Source organism: Elaeis guineensis, chromosome 6, assembly GCF_000442705.2.
Source record: "Elaeis guineensis isolate ETL-2024a chromosome 6, EG11, whole genome shotgun sequence".
Lineage (NCBI taxonomy): Eukaryota > Viridiplantae > Streptophyta > Magnoliopsida > Arecales > Arecaceae > Elaeis > Elaeis guineensis.
This window is the reverse complement of record NC_025998.2, coordinates 131,592,460-131,614,313: the sequence shown is the minus strand read 5'-3', so window position 1 is coordinate 131,614,313 and position 21,854 is coordinate 131,592,460. Positions and strand designations below refer to the sequence as shown.

Sequence of the window (21,854 nt, the reverse complement as noted above, 5' to 3'; positions counted from 1 at the left end):
GGAAGAAGAACAAGAAGAAGAAAGTGAAGAAGGTGCAAGTTCAGACTGGGACATCAGTGCAGAGCCAGACCAAAAAGATCAAGCCTGATAAGAGTCTATTCTACTGGCAAGCACCCTAGATTAGATAGTATCTACTTATGGCACTGTAGGCTAGGTCGTATAAACAAGAACAGAATAAACAGGTTGACTCAAGAGAGAATCCTCGAAGTCAGTGATTGTGAATCACTTCCAACCTGTGAGTCCTGTCTTCTTGATAAAATGACCAAGTCACCTTTTACTAAAAAAGGTGAGAGTGCTATTGAGCTCGTGGGCCTAGTACATACTGATGTATGCGGGCCCATGAGCACCAGTGCTAGAGGTGGATATTTCTACTTCATAACTTTCACAGATGACCTATCCCGATATGGATATGTCTATCTGATGAAACATAAGTCGGATTCATTTAAAATATTCAAACGATTCCGAAGTGAAGTAGAAAAATAATCTGGGAAGAGTATTAAAACTCTTTGATCTGATCGAGGAGGACAATACCTTTCTATTGAGTTTCTCACATATCTAGGAGAATGAGATTCTCTCCCAATGGACTCCTCCAGGAACACCACAGCATAATGGTGTGTCTGAAAGGAGGAATCGGACTCTGTTAGATATGGTCCGATCTATGATGGATTTTGCTAGCTTGCCGATATCCTTCTGGGGATATGCACTCGAATCGGCCTGTTATCTGTTAAATAGGGTTCCAAGTAAGTCTGTAATTAAGACTCCATATGAGATATGGACGGGACGTAAGCCAGCACTTTCACACCTTAGGGTCTGGGGGTGCCTGGCCTATGTCAAACGATTAGTCACAGACAAACTTGGACCTAGGTCTGATAAATGCTCATTCATAGGGTACCCCAAAGAGATAAAATGATATTTTTACTACCATGCTGATGAACAAAAGGTGTTCGTCAGCCTTAAGGCAATCTTTTTAGAAAAAGAGTTCCTTGGTGAAGAAATTGTTGCCTCTAAGGTTGAACTTGATGAAGTTCAACAGGTAGAAGGACCGACACCAATAGCTGAATCTGAGTTGGATATGATTAGATCAGATCCAGAGCCCAATGTACCTGCACCATTAAGACGATCCGGTAGAGTACCGCGTCAGTCGGACAGATACTATGATTTTTTGGTTCGAGACGGTGATCCCATCAAACTTGATGAGAATAATGAGGATCCGATCACCTATATGGATGCAATGCAGAGACCTGATTCTGAGAAATGGCTTAAAGTCATGAAATCCAAAATGGAGTCCATGAAGGCCAACGATGTATGGAAATTGGTCGACCCACCTGAAGGGGTTAAACCCATTGGGTGTAAATGGGTCTTCAAAAGGAAGAGGGGTGCAGACGGAAAGGTGGAGACCTGTAAAGCCCGTCTGGTTGTCAAGGGATATCGTCAACGTTATGGTATTGACTATGACGAGACATTTTCTCCTGTGACAATGCTCAAATCCATTCGGATAATGCTTGCAATAGCTACCCATCTGGATTATGAGATCTGGCAGATGGATGTAAAAACAGCTTTCCTGAATGGAGAGCTGATCAAAGAGGTGTATATGATACAATCTGAGGGGTTTACATCCACAGATGAGTCCAAGGTGTGCAAGCTTCAGAGATCTATTTATGGACTGAAGCAAGCTTCTCGGAGTTGGAACATGCATTTTGATAAGGTGATCAAAATGTATGGCTTCATTAAGAATGGAGAAGAGCCCTGCATCTATAAATGGACAAATGGTCCAGTTGTGGTATTCCTTATCTTGTATGTGGATGACATTCTCTTAATCGAAAATGACATCCCCGCACTATAGGGAATAAAAGTTTGGTTGTCATCACAGTTCTGCATGAAGAACTTGGGTGAAGCATCTTACATCCTAGGGATGAAGATCTATAGGGATAGATCTAAAAGGATGCTTGGGTTATCCCAGTCCATGTACATAGACACTGTGCTGAAGAGGTTCAGCATGAAGAATTCCAAGAAGGGCTATCTACCGATAGGCCAAGAAATTTCTCTCTCTAAGAAAGATTGTCTGACAACTCCTGAAGAGAGAGAGCGTATGAGTAGAGTCCCATATGCTTCAGCCGTGGGATCTATCACGTACGTCTTGACATGTACAAGATCAGATGTGGCATACTCACTAGGAGTAGTGAGTAGATACCAATCTGATCCTAGAGAAAATCACTGGAAAGTGGTTAAAGCTATCCTTAAGTATTTGAGAAATACTAAGGACCAATGGTTGGTTTATGGTGAGTCAGATCTGAAACTTGTAGGGTTCACAGACTCTAGCTTTCAATCTGACCATGATGACAGCAGGAGCGTGTCAGGTTATATCTTTGCTCTGAATGGTGGAGCCATCTGCTGGAAGAGTTTCAAGCAACATACTGTGGTGGACTCTGTTTGTGAAGCGGAGTACATCGCAGCATCGGATGCCGCGAAGGAAGCAGTGTGGCTGAGGAAATTCATCAACGAGCTCGGAGTAGCACCCTCCCTCGATGGTCCAGTCCTGCTCTACTGTGACAGCACTGGTGCCATAGCTCAGGCGAAGGAACCTAAAGCACATCAGCGAACGAAGCACATCTTGCGCCGCTTCCACCTGGTCCGAGAGATCGTGGATCGAGGTGACGTCGACCTTCAGTAGATCGACGGAAAGGAGAACCTGGCCGACCCCTTCACTAAAGCCCTGGCAATAAAGGAGTTCGACAACCACAAGTCGAAGATGGGTATTAGATACTGTGCCGAGTGGCTTTAGGATAAGTGGGAGTTATTGAAAAATGTGTCCCAAAAAGCCAATCGTCAAGCTGTTGACGATTGAGCAACCAAGTATTATAATTGATTTGTTAATAAATAAAATATATTTGGCATTTTCATCATAAGCTTTCATCTTCTAATGAACTCCGTTGTTATGATGAAGTCCTTAGGACTATTTAGATTCGATAAAGAGAGGATTTATAAATTAGTCCTTAAAATAGTTCACGACCAAATGATAGGCTGTTAATAAGGACGACAGCTTCTATCGAGCATAGGTCGCTGTAGGCCATATGGGTTGGTTGTCCTCTTAACCAAAGAGTATGGAGACACTGGTATGGCATACAGGTGAGATGTACTGGTACATCATCATGGAACATAACCAACTCCAGAGTATTCTGCTGTCAAGAATGTCTCTGATGGGATATAGGTATAAGTATCCCTTAGACTTGAGATCGCCTCAGTGACTTGCAAGCAACTCACTGTGCTTTGGTGCTGGACTAACTGAATTTCTAATTCAGAGATGGAAGGCTTCTGGGCACAGTCAAGTACTTGCGAAGTCAGAGTGTGATCGAGATGGGATTGACCACTCCAAGAGTTGGAGAAGAATGAGTCGCTGTATTTCAATTTAGCAAAACCTTGGCCAGGGTAATCCATCAGATGGATTTGATATTTTGAAATACAATGTGGACAACCTGATCAGAGTTGACAGTTGAACTCTGGGGTGTCCTATGATCATTTTGGTCAAGGGGATGAATTATATGAAAACTATATCCGCATGGGTTCTAAGGATGTTGTTCTACACATTCGATCTATCCGGTCGTCGGGTACCATTGCTAGATGGTCACTTCGATTGGTACAAAAATTTATTCCTGTGCTACTGGCTTAGGTTCGTCCTATGAGGTTACACACATTAGAGTTCATGATCCGATCAGATGGTTGATCAACGCTTAAGAATCATTCTAGGGTTAAATGATCAATACGATTGACATTTAACCCAGTGCAAGTGTTGCAGGAGGATCAATTAGCAATTCGATTTGCTAATTGGCTTAATTTGATTAAGCCAATGGGCTGAGATTAAGTCTAATTAAATATGATTTAATTAGATTTAGTTTGGACTTGATTGGATCAAGTCCAATTGGTTTATTGGATAAGCCAAGTGCAAGGAAAAACTAGTCCTAGTTCAACTAGGACTTGGGTCAATCTAATTTCTAATTTGATTAAAAAATTAAATTAGATTTAAATTTAATTTAATCTGATTAAATTAGATTCTTAATTGGGTTAAGACCTATTTTAATTGAGTTGATCTAATTTTGGTTTGATTTGGTTTGAGAAACCAAATTAAAACAAGTCATAAGATAGAATCCTAGTAAGACTAGGATTCCACCTTGCACCACATAAGCCTTCCCCACGCCCTCTCTCTCATTCAATACCAATCTTCTCTTATTTTGTGTGATAAAAGTCCTCTCCCAGGTCTCTCCCACGTTCACAAAAGGTCTCCTCTCTTCTTTCTTACATGGAAGGTGGTTTGGATCAAATCTAAAAGGAATAAGTTTGGATTTTGAATTCTATGAGATAGAGTTTTAGAAATTCAAAACTCTTTCAATTTTGCATCAAATTTATCCAATTTTTTTTTGAAATTTTTATGGATTTTAGAGTACATATTGTGCACCTTTTGCTGGTGATCCATGTATGAAAATATGGAGGAGGTGCTCAAGAGTTGGGCGCCCCTTAACTTGCGATGTTTGGATAAGCCTTGACTAGGTATTTGACCTAGACAAGGACTCTATCATATTTCTCTATATAAGATGAGTTTCTTCATAAAATTTTTGGAGAAGATAGAGATTTGAGAGACCTTTAGGTCATCCAAAAATCAGAGAGAAAGACCTTTGGGTCATGGAGATATAATAGACACAAGTTAGGGTGTCTAGAGAGAAAAATGAGAAGAAGAAGAGGGTCTTCTTCTAGGGTTATTTGTTTTCATATCTTTCCTTTCTCCATCTTGAGTTTTTTGAGAGCATCTCAGATCTAAAACTCCTCCTTCTACTTTCTATCTTTGAAAGAGTCCAAATCAAGAAGAAGGAGGCACCTGATCAACCATCAAAGAAGGATCCGCGCAGTACTAGCATACTGTGCTGATTTTCTGAAGCAGGACTTCTGATCGAGATTCGTGGGCTCGTGTGGATGACTCCTAGAGGTCGGACGCATGTGTGGCTTGCAACATCATCCTTAAGTCCGGATCAGCGAGGTTAGAACGTCTAACTTGCAAGGTAATAGATCTGATCTATTGTTTAATACATACATTAGATGTAGTATAGAAACATGTTGATATGATCAACATGTAGTTCATGCTATATTTATATATTTTAATTTTTGATTTGATACTATGTAATAATCATGTAATAGGATCTTAGATCTAGAGATTTTCTAATTTTAAAAAATAATTTTGATTTATTTTAGTCTTTCGCTATATGATCTTGAAAAAGTTTCAAGATCTAACCCTGAAACCCTAGATCTGGTTCCTACAGTCACACATTAAGGGATTTGATCTAAGATTGTGCAATTGGACCCACATAGTTGCAATTGGATTTGGATTTGAGAAATCCTATTCGATTTAGGAAAATCATGTTAGCACATGGTAAACTCAAATTTGTCTTTAGACTTGAATCTCTATAAGATTGGGATTGGACCAAGTCAATTGCAAGCATTATAGACAACCAAGAGTTGATTTCTTCTCATAATTAAAGTTGAAAGAAATTGGGCTAGCACCCAATTTGATTGGATCCATAGGGCGCCAACTGTTTTCGCCCCCTTGACCTTATGCGACAAGGAATTAGAGATTTGCATGCCCTATCAGGTTTGACATCAATTATAGCAAGTGGGAGGTGCCTAAAAGTTCTAATAAAAGTTGGTTTTAGATTCCTTATGAGATAAGGATCTGATTTGATCAAAATTCTAAATCAAGTAGGACTCCTTTTGGTCTATAAAAAGGTCTTGAGATGTGATCTCAAAACCCTAAGCAATCCAAGCTCCAAGTCTCCATGCCTCCCCTCTCTCTCTTGGTGTTCGCACCCCCCCTCTCTCTCCTCTCTTCCTCATGCCTCCATGCCCAAAATGTTGGGCGTCCTTGGTTTTCATGCCCAAGGGTTGGGCGTCCTCTTTCTTCTATGTATCAAGGTTCGGGGTGCTGAATTGAGAGAAGGAATTCTCTCTTATTTTTCCTTCTTCCTTAAGGCGCTTGCTGGTTTCTTGGTGAAGAAACAAAGAGGAGCTTTCCTAGATCTATCCCATGGATATATGTAGAGGCCAAATACTTGTGTGGCTCAAAAAAAAATCCGAAAGAGATATCTACGATCATCAAACTGCGGTGAATAACTATTCATATAAAGGTGAAGATGAGATCTACATGTTTATGTTTGATAATTTTATTTACTGCACATAGATTTTAATGTATGATTTATGTCACTTATGCAGAAAGATCTATAAGCCTGAAACTTTCAGGAGGAGTATTATTTTAAATCAAAAATATGTTTATTTTCCTTCATTGATGATGTCAAAAAAGGAGAGTAAATTATATATGCAACATAGTATAAGTAAAAGTAAAAAATGTTGAACTTTCATGGCCAAAGTGAGCCAAAATAAAAAATACTGAATTTTCATACTTGCATACATGCAGCTAAAGTGACGTAAAGTGATGATGTTGAATTTCTATGAAAGCTGCTGAATTTTCTATGAAAAATAGAGAATGATGAATTTTTTATGAAAAATGCTAAATGATAGCTATTATATGCTAAAATTCTCTAAACCATATGCATAATACATAACCCTTAAGCTCCTCTAAAAGAAATTTGCCTAATAAAAGTGAATGCCCCTACAAGATGCATTGAAATAATCACTTATGTATATTTTCTTGAGCTCCTTCATTTTAAATGGTGTCTTTCTTTATCAATGTTAAATTTACTTCATTTTGCTTATACTCAAATATTTTATCATCATCAAAAAGGAGAAGGTTATTGCCCCAAAGATTAATTTTGATGAGCACAAAATATTTGAGAGAGGTATTAATGATGTTTGTCTTTGAAGATATTTTAAAAATTTATTCCAGAAGATCCAAGAATTTTTTAATTGAAAAATAGTTGGAGATGGCCAAAGTAGCAAATTCATTAAGTTGGAGATGGAATTGATGTTTTTCGAAAGCCTCAAGATCATTCATGATGATATCAAATCATCTAGAGGCTTTTTTAAAATTTTTAGAAGCTTAAAAATGAAGAAAAGTCAGCTTGGGCAAAAAGGGGTAACACCTATGTTGATCTTTTTCAGTTTGGCACACCGGCATGCAAGTTTTTGGAATGTCATGCAAAAAGGAGCATCCCTTGGGGTGTCCTATGTGAAAAGGGGCATCCCATGGGTCGTCCCCCATTAGTCCTGAGAGCAAATGGAAGTTGATTTTTTGACTGTTGAAAAAGGGGTGTCCCATAGGGCATCTCTTGTGATGAAAAAAATCTGCAATGGCTAGTTTTTATCTAATTTTGATGCATTTAATGCTTCCTAAACTCCTTCCAACAGCTCTAAATGGCTAGTAAATCCTCTCTAATATTGATTGAGGATATAAAGATATTTAAAGGAGGAAAAAGTATAATAAAAAAAAAGAAGAAAAAGCTTTCAAATGATGTTCAGCTTTCAAGTCAAAAGAAGCTTTGAATTTAAGCTCAACCACTTCTCCAAAGCTTATTCAACTCTCAAATTATTCATAGGGTGTTCATTAAAACTTCTTCTTAATTATGTAAAGTGCCTTCATTGATTTATTATTCTCATTAAGGAGCTTTGCGTATTTAACATTGTAAAATCATTCTCTTTTTCTTGTTCTTGTTTGTTCAAGTTTTTGTAGGATTCCAAAACTTGGAAAAGATTAATCTGAATCTTAAATCCAAATTTGTAGGGTTGACTTGTACCTAAAAAATAAGTTTCTAGCTTGGGTAAGTTAGGGTCAGAGGCATCCGATGTTATATTCATTTGAATATATTTAGTGGATTGAAATTTCTAAATAGAAGTTTACAGAGTGGATATAGGTACAAGATTGTCACCGAACCACTATAAAGCCTTTTGTTTGTATTGCTTACTCTTTTTTTATTTGCTCTATTATGTTGTCTTTTTTCTTTTTAATTAAGCTCTTGCACATTACTTGCTTCACTCACTCCACTTCACTTAAAATATTAAAAGCACATCTTGTAACTCTTTTTTTTTTTTTCACTTATAAATTTTTAAAAATTTAATTCACCCCTTCTGTTGGGTTGCATAGCTGGGCAACACGAAGGCTTGAGCTCTCTATACCTATCGAAAATCACATCCAGTCCTCATCGAAGATAAGGTAAGAAGCTCCCAAACCCCTCTATGCTTCGTTTCCTATATTTTCCCTCCTTGATTGAGTCTTTGTTGATCTGATTTTGGCAAGAAATCATCAAAAAACAAGATGAGAATGCTTTCCTTGATTTTCAAATCTGAAAAATCCTCTTCACTCTTCTTTTTTTGGCCTTCTTTGTTACTAATGCTTACACTAGAGATGGGGACTTGTCCCCTTTGTCATTCCTAATCATCGTCGGAGTCCCGTCATTGGAGAATCATGGATTCTGACTGGCGATTTGCTAGATTTAAGCAAAAAATAGCTATGTTCCCCTATTTATTTTCTATGGTTTTCTTCCTTCTTTGGCATACCGTCGGTCATAGCCTTGACTGGTGGGAGGTCAAGTGTTTCGAGGAACAAACAAGGAGAAAAGGTCCCTTGTTTTATAAATAACTCAATGGAAAAAGAAGGAAGGAAGAAAGAAGAAAAAAAAGAAAAAAGGACAAAAAAAAAGAAAAGAAGAGAGAGAGAGAGAGTTTCTCTCTCTTCTCTCTCTTCACATGCTTTCACTTTATCTCTCTATAAATTTTCTCTCTCTAGAATATTTCTTTCTCTAAGATTAATCGAGTAAAGAACTTTCTTTCAATGATTTAATCTAACTTTAGCAAAGAGAGTCTTAATCCGTGATCGTCAGATAGTATGCCGGCATCCACCTTAGCTAGACTCAGATATCATTAGATTTAATTATCTATGATTTTTATTGAACTATCTATATACTAATTCAATCATCATTTGATTAAAGCATTTTGATTATATCGATCGAGATGTTGGATAGTATTGTCTGATCAACCATATTCCATCTTGTTAATTTATCTCTCTTTTGATATTTTTTCTCTACGTGATTTATGAATCTAGTAAATTTGACCTATTGCTTTGAAGCTGAATTGATTCTGGTAAGGAGTTTTGAACCGTTCTGTTAGTTGACAATATTTCCATACTATTCTAGTCTTTGTTGAGCATTTTGAGATCTAATCTTTGTTAATCTCTATTAAATTATTATATTTTAAGTAACTCTGATTAGATGAAGCTATTTGATCAAATTATTCTCTGACCATTGCCATCGGATAGTGCATTAGCTTCCACCCTGGCTCTTATGAGATCTTGTTAGATTTGATCATTGTCGATTATAGTGTTTGACTTGTATCCTACTTTGACTTTTAATGATAATAAAATTATCCAAACTGATTGATTTAGGTCATTGGGCTTCACCATTTGATTGGCCTATCCTTGATCTATCTTGACTCAAGTATAAAGCCATCCTAGTCGTACCCCTAGTTGGGTTATTTTGCTCTCTTAATCCATTTGAATTTTTTAAAATTTTTTATCGATGGACTTCTAAGAAATTGACTAATTAATGAAATTTTAATGATTTTGAGTAGGTCTATCTGATCTATTCGATTGAAGTCGGATTTTGTGTGATAAGGTAAGTAATCTAATGCTTCAGTGTGATTTTGAATGATTTTTGAAAAAAATATAATTCATTTATTTAATTTGAATTATAATCTCTACTTTTTACTTGATTAAATGGATCAAGCATGTATTATTTTATTATTATAAATAATTTATTTTGAATATGTGATCTACTTTGAGAAATGGATTTGAAAAATTTGATTGTAAAACTTATGAAATTACTTATATATATATATTCTCAGCATGGCTATGATGTGGCCCTATCAATAAAGATTATATATTAGATTTATCGACTTATAATCTGAGAAACTAGTTTTGACATCAAGCCATCAGTGATTGGAATAGTGATATCTATTATTTGGCATTTTGTGCAATATATTTCTATTAATAGACCTATGCCACTGGATTATATGGCCGTAGCTTGATGTTAAGTTCAGAATCAGTATATAAAAATAATTATTTTTTTAAAAAAATATATTATTTAAGATTTACTCCTCTCAGTCAATATTATGTGATTTATTTGCTCAGTATGCTTAGACCACACTTTGATGTGCTATGTTGTTTACTAGGCTAGTGTAGCTTATTATTATTATTATTTTTTTAAGATCATGAATCATGATTATACGAGACTTAGGGGAGTATGCCTGATCGATTGGAGTTATTTGAGTTATTCAGATTCTGACCTCAGTTCAGTTTAGCTTAGTACAATTAAGTTTGGATATTTGTTTCAAATAAAATATTAAGATTTATATTGCGTAAAGATATTTATTATAAAAAATATTTAATTAGATTTTTATTAAATTAAATTTTGAGGATTGAATGCTCATTATTGTTATAATTATCATTCTAAAATTTTTATGATTCGATCTAAAGCCTTGCATGCTTGTAGGGCCTGCCCTACGGCATGCAACGTGTGTCGCATGATTGGTTCAGGGCCTGACAGATTAAATGATGTCAGAGCTTTGATTTAAAATTATTAGGGATTGAAACAAGATTGTAATAGCACAAGTGATATGTTTTAGGACTTTTAGGACTCATCAGAAAGGTTGAGAGTTGGATAAAACTAGACTAGAGACATCTCTTTTGCCTTCTTATTCATACATATGAGTTAATTGAATTTTATTTGTGATGATTATTTTATTTTCATGAAATCAGAATGCCACCTCACCATACTTATAGCCAAAGTGTAATGAGCAGCTTGAGAATTCTCAGAGTAGGGCAATTTGTGCTTATGGTTTTGATTTGTTAGATTTGGATTCAAAATAAGTATAAGAAGATTTGCCATGGAATACTATTGTGCATTATGATTATTTGTTTATTTATTATTTAAGTAAATTTGAAAGTTCAATTTGATATTGGGTATACCGTGTTATTACTTTAAGCTTGACTTTAATTATTTTGGTGGCAGTTTAAGATTCATTCATAAGAAGTTAATTAAAGTTTTGAGTAGAAAAGATTTTTATGATACTTGACTGAAATATTCTTTAAGTTTCACACTTGTATATGGATCATATGATAAGTTTGAATGTGGTAATTGGCTCAATAGTTAGTCAAGATTGATGTGCTCTAGGTAAATTAGGGACGAGACTTAAAAATTTCTCTATAGCTTCTCTTGGAATTGATATCCTTTAACTTGCTCCATTTATACATGGTAGTATACTTTGATTGAAAGCCAATTAGTGTATCCAAAGGAATTTGGATGGTTTAAATCAGAGTGTGCAATGGAAGTTTGGTGATTGGGATTATTTGAACTGCTTAGCAATACTAATTCTTTGACTTCGAAGTTTATAATAGATAACATGATTCGACATTCTATGTAGAGGACTTCATTGATATGGAAATGACAAAGATTTTGATTTTAAATTATTTGGGACATCGCGATGTGATTTTCATTAGTACATCTCCTATCAACTGTGCTAAGAAAATTTTTAGCATCCTAAGTCTTGGGTTAGTGGACCATCGATTTTTGATCTTGGAGTTGGAAGTTTATTGGCAGACTTCCTTTCTCCTGTATTTGAAGTTTATACATCTCTATTTGTTAATAGGGATGTTAGATTGTTTATCAATCTTAGAATTTATACTCGAATGCTCATCTATTGAGAGTATAAAATAGATTGTTTATGATCTTGTGATAAGAGTAATTAATGTTTTTGATGAGAAACTTGATATCTTTGTCTAGAATTAATATATTGATTTTAATTACAAGAAATAAATGGTTTTGATTCAAATTTACTCTTGAGGTATTGACCTTTCCTGTATGAAATGATTTAATAATGAAAAGTACACTAAGGATTGAAAAATCAAAATGTTTGAGGATAAGATTTGAACTATAATTTTCAGATTAAAAATGTTGAGGATGAAATTTTTAAGGAGGGGAGAATGTAAGGTCCAGCCCTTAGCCTAGTCTCATAACCCCCAAAGGCCTGAAGACCCATGTCCTCACCCAAAACAAGGTACTCCCTTGTTCAAATATGGTGGAGGAGGAAGAGTCCACCTCCACCATGAAATCCATCGGAGACTAAGAAAGCCTAGCCTCCACTACTCTTTAAAGGTCTAAGATCCCTATCTCCTCACTAGAAATCGCCATAGCCACCGTCCTCTCTCTTATGTTTTCTCCTCTTGATTGTTGAAGGCTTGGGCTCTCTATACTCATTAGAAATCACATCCAATCCTCATCAGAGATAGGGTGCAAAGCTCCCAAACCCCTTTATGCTTCTTTTCCTATCTTTACCCTCCTTGATTGAGTCTTTGTTGATCAGATTCTGGCAAGAAATTATTAGAAAACAAGATAAGAATGCTTTCCTTTGTTTTTAGATCTGAAAAATCTCCTCAATCTTCTTTTTCTGGCCTTCTTTACTACCGGTGCTTGTCAATGGAGATGCGGACTTGTCCCCTTTGTCATTTCCAGTCATCACCAGATATCATCAGAGAACCATAGATTCCGATCGATGATTTACTGGATTTAATAAAAAAAAAGCTCTATTCCCCTATTTATTTTCCATGGTTTTCTTCTTTCTTCGGCATTATTTATCGTCACTGATCACCAGGTGGGGTACCATCGATCGATCGTGTCATCATGGCCCCAGCTACCACCAACCATAGCCTTGACTGACGACAGGTCAAGTGTTTTGAGGAAGAAACAAGGGGAAAAGGTCCCTTATTTTATAAAGAACTCATGAAAAGAAGGAAGAAAAAAAAAAGAAAAAATGAAAAAAAAAAGAGAAAAGAAGATAGAGTTTCTCTTTCCTCCCTTTTTTCTTCATGTGCTTTCACTTTCTCTCTCTATAGATTTTCTCTCTAGAATATTTCTCTCTCTAAGATTAATCGAGTAAAAGGCTTTCTTTCAATAATTTTGAGTTGACTTTAGCAAAGAGTCTCTTAATCTGCAATCATTACATAGCATGTCGGCACCCAACTTAGCTAGATCTAGATACCATTAGATTTGATTATTTGTGATTTTTGTTGAACCATATATATAATAATTCAACCATGATTTGATTAAATCACCTTGGTTATATCAATCGAGATGTCAGACAGTGTTGCTTGATCAGCTATGTTCCACTTTGTTAATTTATCTCTCCTCTGATATTTTCTCTCTACGTGATTTATGAACCTAGTGAATCTGATCTGTTGCTTTGAATTTGAGTTGATTCCAATAAGAGATTTTGAACTGCTCTGTCATTAGGACAATATGCCCACACCATCTAAGTCTTTGTTGAGCATCCTGAGATCTAAACTTTGTTAATCTCTATTAAATCATTATATTTTAAGTAACTCTAATTCGATGAAGTCATTTGATCAAATATTTTTCTAACTATCATCATCGGATAGTGCAGTAGCTTCCACCTTGACTCTTGTGAAACCCTGTTAGATTTGGTCATTCTCGATTATGGTATTCGACTTGTATCCTATTTTGACCTTTGATGATATAAAATTATCCAAACTAATTGATTTAGGTCGTTGGGCTTCACCATTTGATCGGCCTATCCTTGATCTATCTTGATTCAAGTATAAAGCCATCCTAGTTATACCCCTAGTTGGGTTATTTTGCTCTCTTAATCTATTTGGATTCTTTAGGATTTCTTATCGATGGACTTCTAGGAAATTGACTAATTAATAAAATTTTAATGGTTTTGAATAGGTCTGTCCAATCTGTTTGATTGAAGTTGGATTTTAAGGCGTGATAAGGTAAATAACCTAATGCTTCAAGTGTGATTTCGAATGATTTTTAGAAAAATTATAATTAAATTATGATCTCTATTTTTTATTTGATAAAATAGGTTAAGCATATATTATTTTATTATTATAAATAATTTATTTTGAACATGTGATCTACTTTAAGAAATGGATTTGGAAAACTTAATTGGGAGACTTGTGAAATTGCTTTTATATATATATATTCTTAGTATGGCTATGATATTGCCCTAGGATTATACGTTGAACTTATCGACTTGCAATCTGAGAAACTAGTTTCAATACTGAGCCTCCGGTGATTAGAATAATGATATCTATTTTCTGACACTTTATACATCATGTTTCTGTTATCAGATGTATGCCACTGGGTTACATAGCTATAGCTTGATGTTGAATTCAGTATCAGTATATGAAAATAATTATTTTTAAAAAAAATATGTTATTTTATATTTGCTCCTTACGGTCAATATTATGTGATTTACTTGCTTATAACATACTTAGACCCCACTTTGATGTGTTATGTTGCTTATTGGGCTAGTGTAGCTTCTTATTCTCTCTCTCTCTCTCTCTCTTTTTTTTTTTTTTTTTCAGATCATAAATTATAATTGTGCGAGACTTGGGAAGTGTGCTAGATTGGTTAGAGTTGTTTGAGTCATTCAAATTCTTAGCTCAGTTTAGTTTAGCTGAGTACAATTTAGTTTGGATATTTATTGTGGATGAAACATTAAGATTTATATTACATAAAGATATTTGTTATAGAAAATTATTTAATTAGATTTTTATTAAATTGATTTTTGAAGATTGAAAGCTTATTATTATTATAATTATCATTCAAAAAATTTTATAATTCAATCTGAAGCTTTGCATGCTTGTAGGGTGTGCCCTGCAGGCATGCAGCATCTGTCGCATGATCGATTCGGAGCGTGACAGTCAATTTATAGATAGTCAGAAAGTATAATGTTTCTAATGATAATCCTACATATACATGTGTCTCATAAGTGGATTGAATAAACCCTATGAATTAACTTGGTTTATAAATGTAGTTTTAGCTATGTTGACTTCATATACCTTGGAAATAGATGAGCTAAAAACGTGCAGTTGTGCAAGTTATGAAATGTAGGATATACCAGAAAAAAATGTAGGATATACAACCGTGTTGACATGACATGCGAGTGATGGTACTAGCCTTTTTTGTTTTTTTTGGGTTACAATGGTAGTAGCCTTTCAAATCCAACTTATTGGATCAAATCAGCAATACCCACCAGCTAGATCTCACCTATTAAACTAGATTTAGATACAATTTGTGCTGAACAAGCTTCTAATGTGTTTCGTGCCAAATTAAGCTAAGAATTAATCTAGCATTCCAAGTTTGATTACGCCATGAAAAAATGGTGTTCTTCTAGTGGATGATTTTACCTCTAACTTAAATTGAATTTTAGGTGGTGAATCCTGGTAGTGTGTTCTTGAAGTTTAATGGTTTGGATCATTGATTTCACCTCTTGTTTACTTCGATCCAGCATACCTACTTGCTTATCGATCTTTGTTGAAGTTCCACCCATAGATGATGATATTGGTATATGGTGATCTTTGGCTTTACTGGAATATTTGTATAATCCTATAAATTTGGGAAGTTCTGCTTGAACCAGGACCGATGGTTTTCATCCTCTATATTGAAGGTTTAAATTATTTTTCAAACTAATTATTAGTTGTATAGTTTGATTGCTAGTTCTCAGTTGTGATTTTGACAGTCTACTTGATTCATATCAAAAAGGAAAAATATTTATCTTCATTTGTTCATTGATTGGTCACAATTGTTTGTTCCCAATTATTCTTTTACAATTATTGTTTCCCAACAAGAACCAGATACAAAAAGGATTAGGCCTTCTACGGACACTTGGGATTTTGACCAGGACCCCCATAGAAGAAGTGAGTCCCCAAATCACCATTACTAGGTTGACTGACACCATAGCAGTTGGGATGTTCAGCAGCAGGAATGATCCTTTGAGGAGTTTGAAGATTGTTGGACTGATCAACTATTTGAATATTTTTGATGTAGCTCGCCTTACCATAACCTTCTTCTGCGAAATGGCCACTACCCATCACTGTGGTGGTGTGCTTACCATTTGGACTTGAGTTATAAACCTCCCCTCCCCATTCTACTAAGTTGGCACTATCTGACAAATAATCGAATAGGGAAGAAGGCCAGTAGCCTAATGGACTTTGATCCCCAAATTGCAACCACCAATTCCCCGTTTGCGGGTCCTGCTCAGAAAATGAAAAGCATATGAACAATTATTATTATTATTATTATTATTATTTTCTAGATGAAAAGTGAAAATGAAATTACATATGACTACTGAATTTTTGCCAAGCCCAGAGTTTGCTAGTTTGCTTGAGAAATAACAAAGACGTGGCAGACATTCTCTGTTCCTTTCTATCTTTTCATATAAAAATCATTTGCATTTTGATTTTACCTTCCAGACAAGTAGAGTGATATCATATTGGGGACCACCATAGCTAGAAATGGAGCTGAGGGAGCTACCCACTGCTATCTCATTGCTGACTTGAACAAACCCAGCGCACTTTAGGTTGTAGCAGCCGGTTTTACCATAATTATCTCTCTGAAATTTTCATGGAAAAATGTTGGCAGACACGTAATTTTTATAATTTTTGCCATGTTTCATGTATTGAAATGAAGGATATCTATGGTACGTACCTCATCTCTTTCATAAAATTGGCTGCTAGAGAACAACAGAAGAACTTAAAAAAAAGTGAAAATCCAATTCGCTTCATGAAGTTTTTCTTATTATTTTTTTTTTTTTGGTAAAAAAAATTTCATGGAAGACAATGTAGGAAAACATGAGGAAAGAAGAAATTAATAGAAAGAAGACAAGGAAAAATGGAGGAATATTAACTTACAGTCCAGTAAACAAATAATCTTGTTCTTTTATCTCCATATATCTGCGGACATACCTGATTTTTTTTTTTTTTTTTCAATACCAAAGAGTAACCAACTGAAGTTAATGCATGAAGAGCATATAGTCATAATTCCACATAATTAAAACTACTATTTGTTTAGTTAAGATTAAAACATTAATTTCATACCTGCCAACCAGCTTCGACGCTATTGCGATTTTCGTTAGCACCCCCAAGGATCCAGAGCTGAGACAGGCTGAACTCAGAGGGCTCTTCGACATACGGGTTCCACACATTTATGTCGACCTTTGTTCCATAGTACTTATCTCCGGTTACAGAGGCATATGAATGCTACTCAGAAATCCCCGCCAACAAACACAAATGAGGAAGGCAAAGGAGTAGGGGAACGAAGGAAATGGAAAAGTAGTTAAGAGCTACTTTCGTAGCTATTCCCATTCATATATTTTCAAATATACATACCTCGTGTAGATTGCCATTAATCAATGGAGAGGCGCCATTAGGGGTTCTATTGTGTCTTTTCTTCCCATATGTTTCGACAGAGCTGGCCCTCAGCACATCATCTTTTTTGGTCCTCCTGATGGGGATAGTGTGCTCGGGGCACCTCCCATTTTGATGCCAAAGTTGAGCTATAGAGCTAGTTTTCTTCTTTGATTCCACCTTGTTCTCATCATGGAAACCTAATGGGTGGAAAGTTGGCCTCATCTGAGGATTTGCACCATGTCGAGACAAAACAAAGAAACCACTAGGTGTAAACATTAAGTGAATAGGGGGGAATTTGAAAAGAAGAGAGAGTCAATATGAAAGAGAGTAGACCTGGATGGTGTGATTTTTCAGTAAATGGTGATCAAAGGCTGGTTGATGGGAGATATGGACACAGTCTATGATATCTCCATCTGGGCTCTTTGTTTTAAGAACAAAAACAAATTAAACCACAAATTTAGAATCATTGCAGTGAAAAATGTCAAAATAAGTATAGTGGAACAGGAAGACTATTAGAAACTAGATGGGATTGTACTGAATGAGTGGAATAAAATAAAGATTATTATTGTTTAAAAGTGACATAGAAGAAAATAAAAAATGGATCTTTTAAATTTCTGATAAGTATCCCTAGTTTGCAAATTTCATGTAGAAGAGAACCAATATGCCAAAACTATTAGGAGAATTAATCCATGAAAAAAAAATCCTGGAAGAAAAGATAAATGTAGGAAGGATTAGGTGAGACCATATACCAACAACATAGCGTAAAATACCGACCAATTGGAAATTGACCATAGTTCAAGAATTTTTAATGTCCAAATAAGTACAAAGGAATGGTTCTTATTCCATAAATAGGATGACACATTGCCAGTAAATGAAGGGTAACAATTTTATATAAAAGAAACACAAGAAATTTCTAGTTTTTATTAAAAGAGAAAACTTATAATTTGGGTATAAGAAATCACGATGCAAGCATCATACAAAAATGGGTTTTGCTAAGTGCTTCATAGAATATTATCTACAATATTTTTTATAGTTTTTTAACCATTTATTCTTCAGTGAATGATCTTGATTTCCTCAACCATTGATGGATTAAGTTGGGGACAAGAGGGAAGGGAAGTTTCTAGGGCATCGGTGGGAGGAAACTGGTGATGTTTCAGCGGATCAAAGATCAGGGCCATCTATAATAGAAGAAGAAATTAAAGCCATTTCCAAGAAGCCAAAGATTAGTAAGTGTTGAACTGAGAGGAAGCCATCCAAATTTTGATAGAAAATAATTAAAAATTAATAAACATATTATTGGTTAACAACTAGTTCAGTTAAATTTTAGTCAATGAGTCCCCATATTTTGACAATAAAGTATAAAAATTATTGTACCAATTCTTGAAAGGGGTTTTGCTAATTGGGATAATGTAGGAAGTATACCATCTAATCTCATGAAAGATATGGCAAAACCATCAAAAAGCAGGTGTGAGAGAGAACAAAAACTCCTTTTAGAAGATTAATGACAAAACAAATACTCTAGAAAATCTTAATTAAATTAAGATTCATCTTTTAAAAAAAGTATGTAAATAAATGCTTGATAAAATTAAATTTTATCAAGAAAACAATTCATAAAATCTACCCAAAACTATCTCAGAATGAATCAATAACATTAATTTGACCCAAAAAATGAAAATATAATCTCCCAAAAAAATATAGAAGCATATTGGGATGGCTAACCTTGATGCTCTTGATGGCGGGCTTATTCAATTTCTTAAGGTATTGCTGTACCTCTAACTGCTCCCTTATGGGCCGCACCCGAGCCTTCGTGCATGATAAATAGATAATCACTAGCAATAGTACTACCAAGCCATGACTCATGCCAACATGTGCTGCCATCGCCCCCTTCTTTCACCTCCTTTATCAATGATACAAAAAAATTAATATACTATCCAATACTATCAATAATATATTTTATGTTAATTATAAAATTTTTTGCATGTATACCCTCTTAAACATTCAAATTTGTATGAATATCCTTTCAAAATTAATATTTGTATGTATACTCTCATAAAATACTTATTTTGCATGTATATTCTTCTTTTTTCTTATTTTTTTGTATATGTATTTACATCATTTAACACCGTTAAAAAATTAATGGTTTAAAATTTAAATGACTAAAATATCCTTATGGGTAGATGTGTAAAAAAAAATTTATAAGGATATATATACAAATAGTAATTTCATGAGAATATTCGTGCAAATTTGAATATTTAGAAGGATATATGTGTAAAAAATTTTAATTTAATTTTTATCTATTTCATCTAGATGGATTTAGGCCCTCTTACTTTACAATATAGTAGCATATTATATAATAAAACAATATGATGATGATATTATATAATATTTTATATATTAAAATATCATATTATATTTTATTTTTATACAGGATGGGACGATTATGTCCATCTTGTAACAACATGATATGCCTTATACACTGCATAAAGATATTTTCAATAAAAATTTTTAAAATCAAATATAATAAAATTATAAATTTTTATTGTTACATAATGTTCAAATACACAACTATGTCCATTCTATGTAAATGTACAAACTATTCATCTAATATTAAGTTTAGATATTTTTCTTAGAAGCATATTGTTATACATTAGAAAAAATATGGATAGTTATGATATGTTTATCTTCTAGATAAAATAATTTTGATCTATCATTTGATAAAAAGATCATCTTATCTATATAAATTAATAAATTAAGTAAATTTATATTTTAGTTGTATATATTAATTTTTTTATTAAAATAAAAAAAATTAACAAACAAAGAGAGGTGTATTTATGTTAATGGATTTTTATATGTATACTCTTCCAAATAATCAAATTTGCCTGAATATCCTCATAAAATTATTATTTGCATATATATCTTTATAATTTTTTTTTGCACATCTATCCATAAGAAAATTTTAGTCATCGCTAATTTTTAACCATGTTAAATGATATGGATACATACGTAAAAAAAAGATATTTTATGTGGATATATATACAGATATCAATTTTGAAAGGATATTTATACAAATTTAAATGTTAGAGAAGGTCTACATGTAAAAAACCCTTAATTATATGCCAGTGGTTCTCCTTTCACATATTTATTGAAAATCTATCTAATCATCAAATTAACAGTCCATTTATTATTCCCTTTTTCTCCCGTCTAATAACTAAAATTAGAACTCTTTCCTTTAACAACTCTTTTCAATGCCACAACCTTTGGTTAGATTCTAGTGTGATGCACTTTTTATTTATTAGTAGAACTCAACAACTTTCTTATGTTTGAAATAGAAAAAACACTAATAGTTATTTCATGAGTGAAATGATTTTCTAAACTCGGGTCAAATGTCACTATAAGAATTCAAGTTTTTAGCGATGAAAAATTTGGCCATAAATTTTTTTACTTTCATCATTATAAATTTTTAGTGATACAAAAATATTTCATTGCTAGGTGGTCACTTAAGGCATGATTTGCTAAAAATTTTAGTGACCAAAATATGAAATTGTCAAGGAAAAAACTATTATATTTGGTGATGAAATGCAAATGGTTATTAAAGGCAAATATTACTAATAATTTTGTTTGTGACATAAGATTGAAAATTTATTGATAAATAATATAAAAATAAAATATTTTTGTTGCAAATTAGAGCTTCACAATCTCTATCTGTATCTAGTATCTGGATCAAATCTATGACCTCTTAGATATTTGCTTGCTAGTTAACCACCATGACACCATTCACTTCTAGTATAAAGTTGTGGTTCCTTAAACTTATAGTATAAAACTTTTTACATTATAAAATATTCTCATTTCAAATATATTATGATATATTTTATTTTATTAATTAATTATTTTTATAAAAATTTAATCATCTTTTATCTAAAGTCCTCTAAAAATAGATAATTCACGACTCTTTTATTTATGTTGTAATTGATAAGTAATGCTATTTAACATAGAATATTTTAATACTTTATGTTATATTTTATTTAAATAATTTTAATTTTTTATATATTTTAGTATAAATTACATTGGATTAGTGATCTCAATCCTTGGTTAAATCGATCTATCTCTATACAAGTTTTAATAATTATATCTTAAATTATTATCTAATTTTAGTGCATCGCTTCCAATATTTCTAGTAGATTATATAGTAAAAATTATTTTTCTCTAATTGTTAAAAATATCTTGACTGATATAACTTATTCATTAATAGATCGGATCAAATCAAGTTGAATATAGTCATAAATTGAAAAAATAATCATAAAAGATATATATTTTATAATGACATTTCATTTCATTATTAAAATATTAACCAAAAAAATTTGTCATGGCCACTTCTTATTTTCATCACTGAGTCGTTTAGTGACTAGACTTATGTTTGTCACTAAAAGTTTGTTACTAAATTTCTGAATTCTTGTAGCATATTTCTATAGATTTTTTAGAGCCATTACATCCATTAATTGAATAAGTGATCATCAAACAAGAAGCTTTGATTAAGTCATTGTGTTTCTAGTATGAAAATTAGGTTTCAATTGACTTGTAACATCTCAACTATAGAATTCCTATCAATAGCAAAACTACTGTTAATCTACATTGCACAAAAAATAGGGAAAAGAAG

General features: G+C 33.6%; 1 protein-coding gene across 1 annotated transcript; it reads right to left on the bottom strand.

The window, feature by feature from the left end:
- Positions 1-15,540: 15,540 nt before the first annotated feature.
- LOC140850820 (protein neprosin-like) lies at positions 15,541-19,097 on the bottom strand (the record flags this gene model as incomplete). Its single annotated transcript, XM_073259890.1, is given in 7 exon segments — positions 15,541-16,045; positions 16,258-16,404; positions 16,703-16,756; positions 16,889-17,050; positions 17,180-17,422; positions 17,534-17,620; positions 18,920-19,097. Coding segments are annotated over 7 exon segments (1,230 nt in total). The 3' UTR covers positions 15,541-15,667.
- Positions 19,098-21,854: the final 2,757 nt, after the last annotated feature.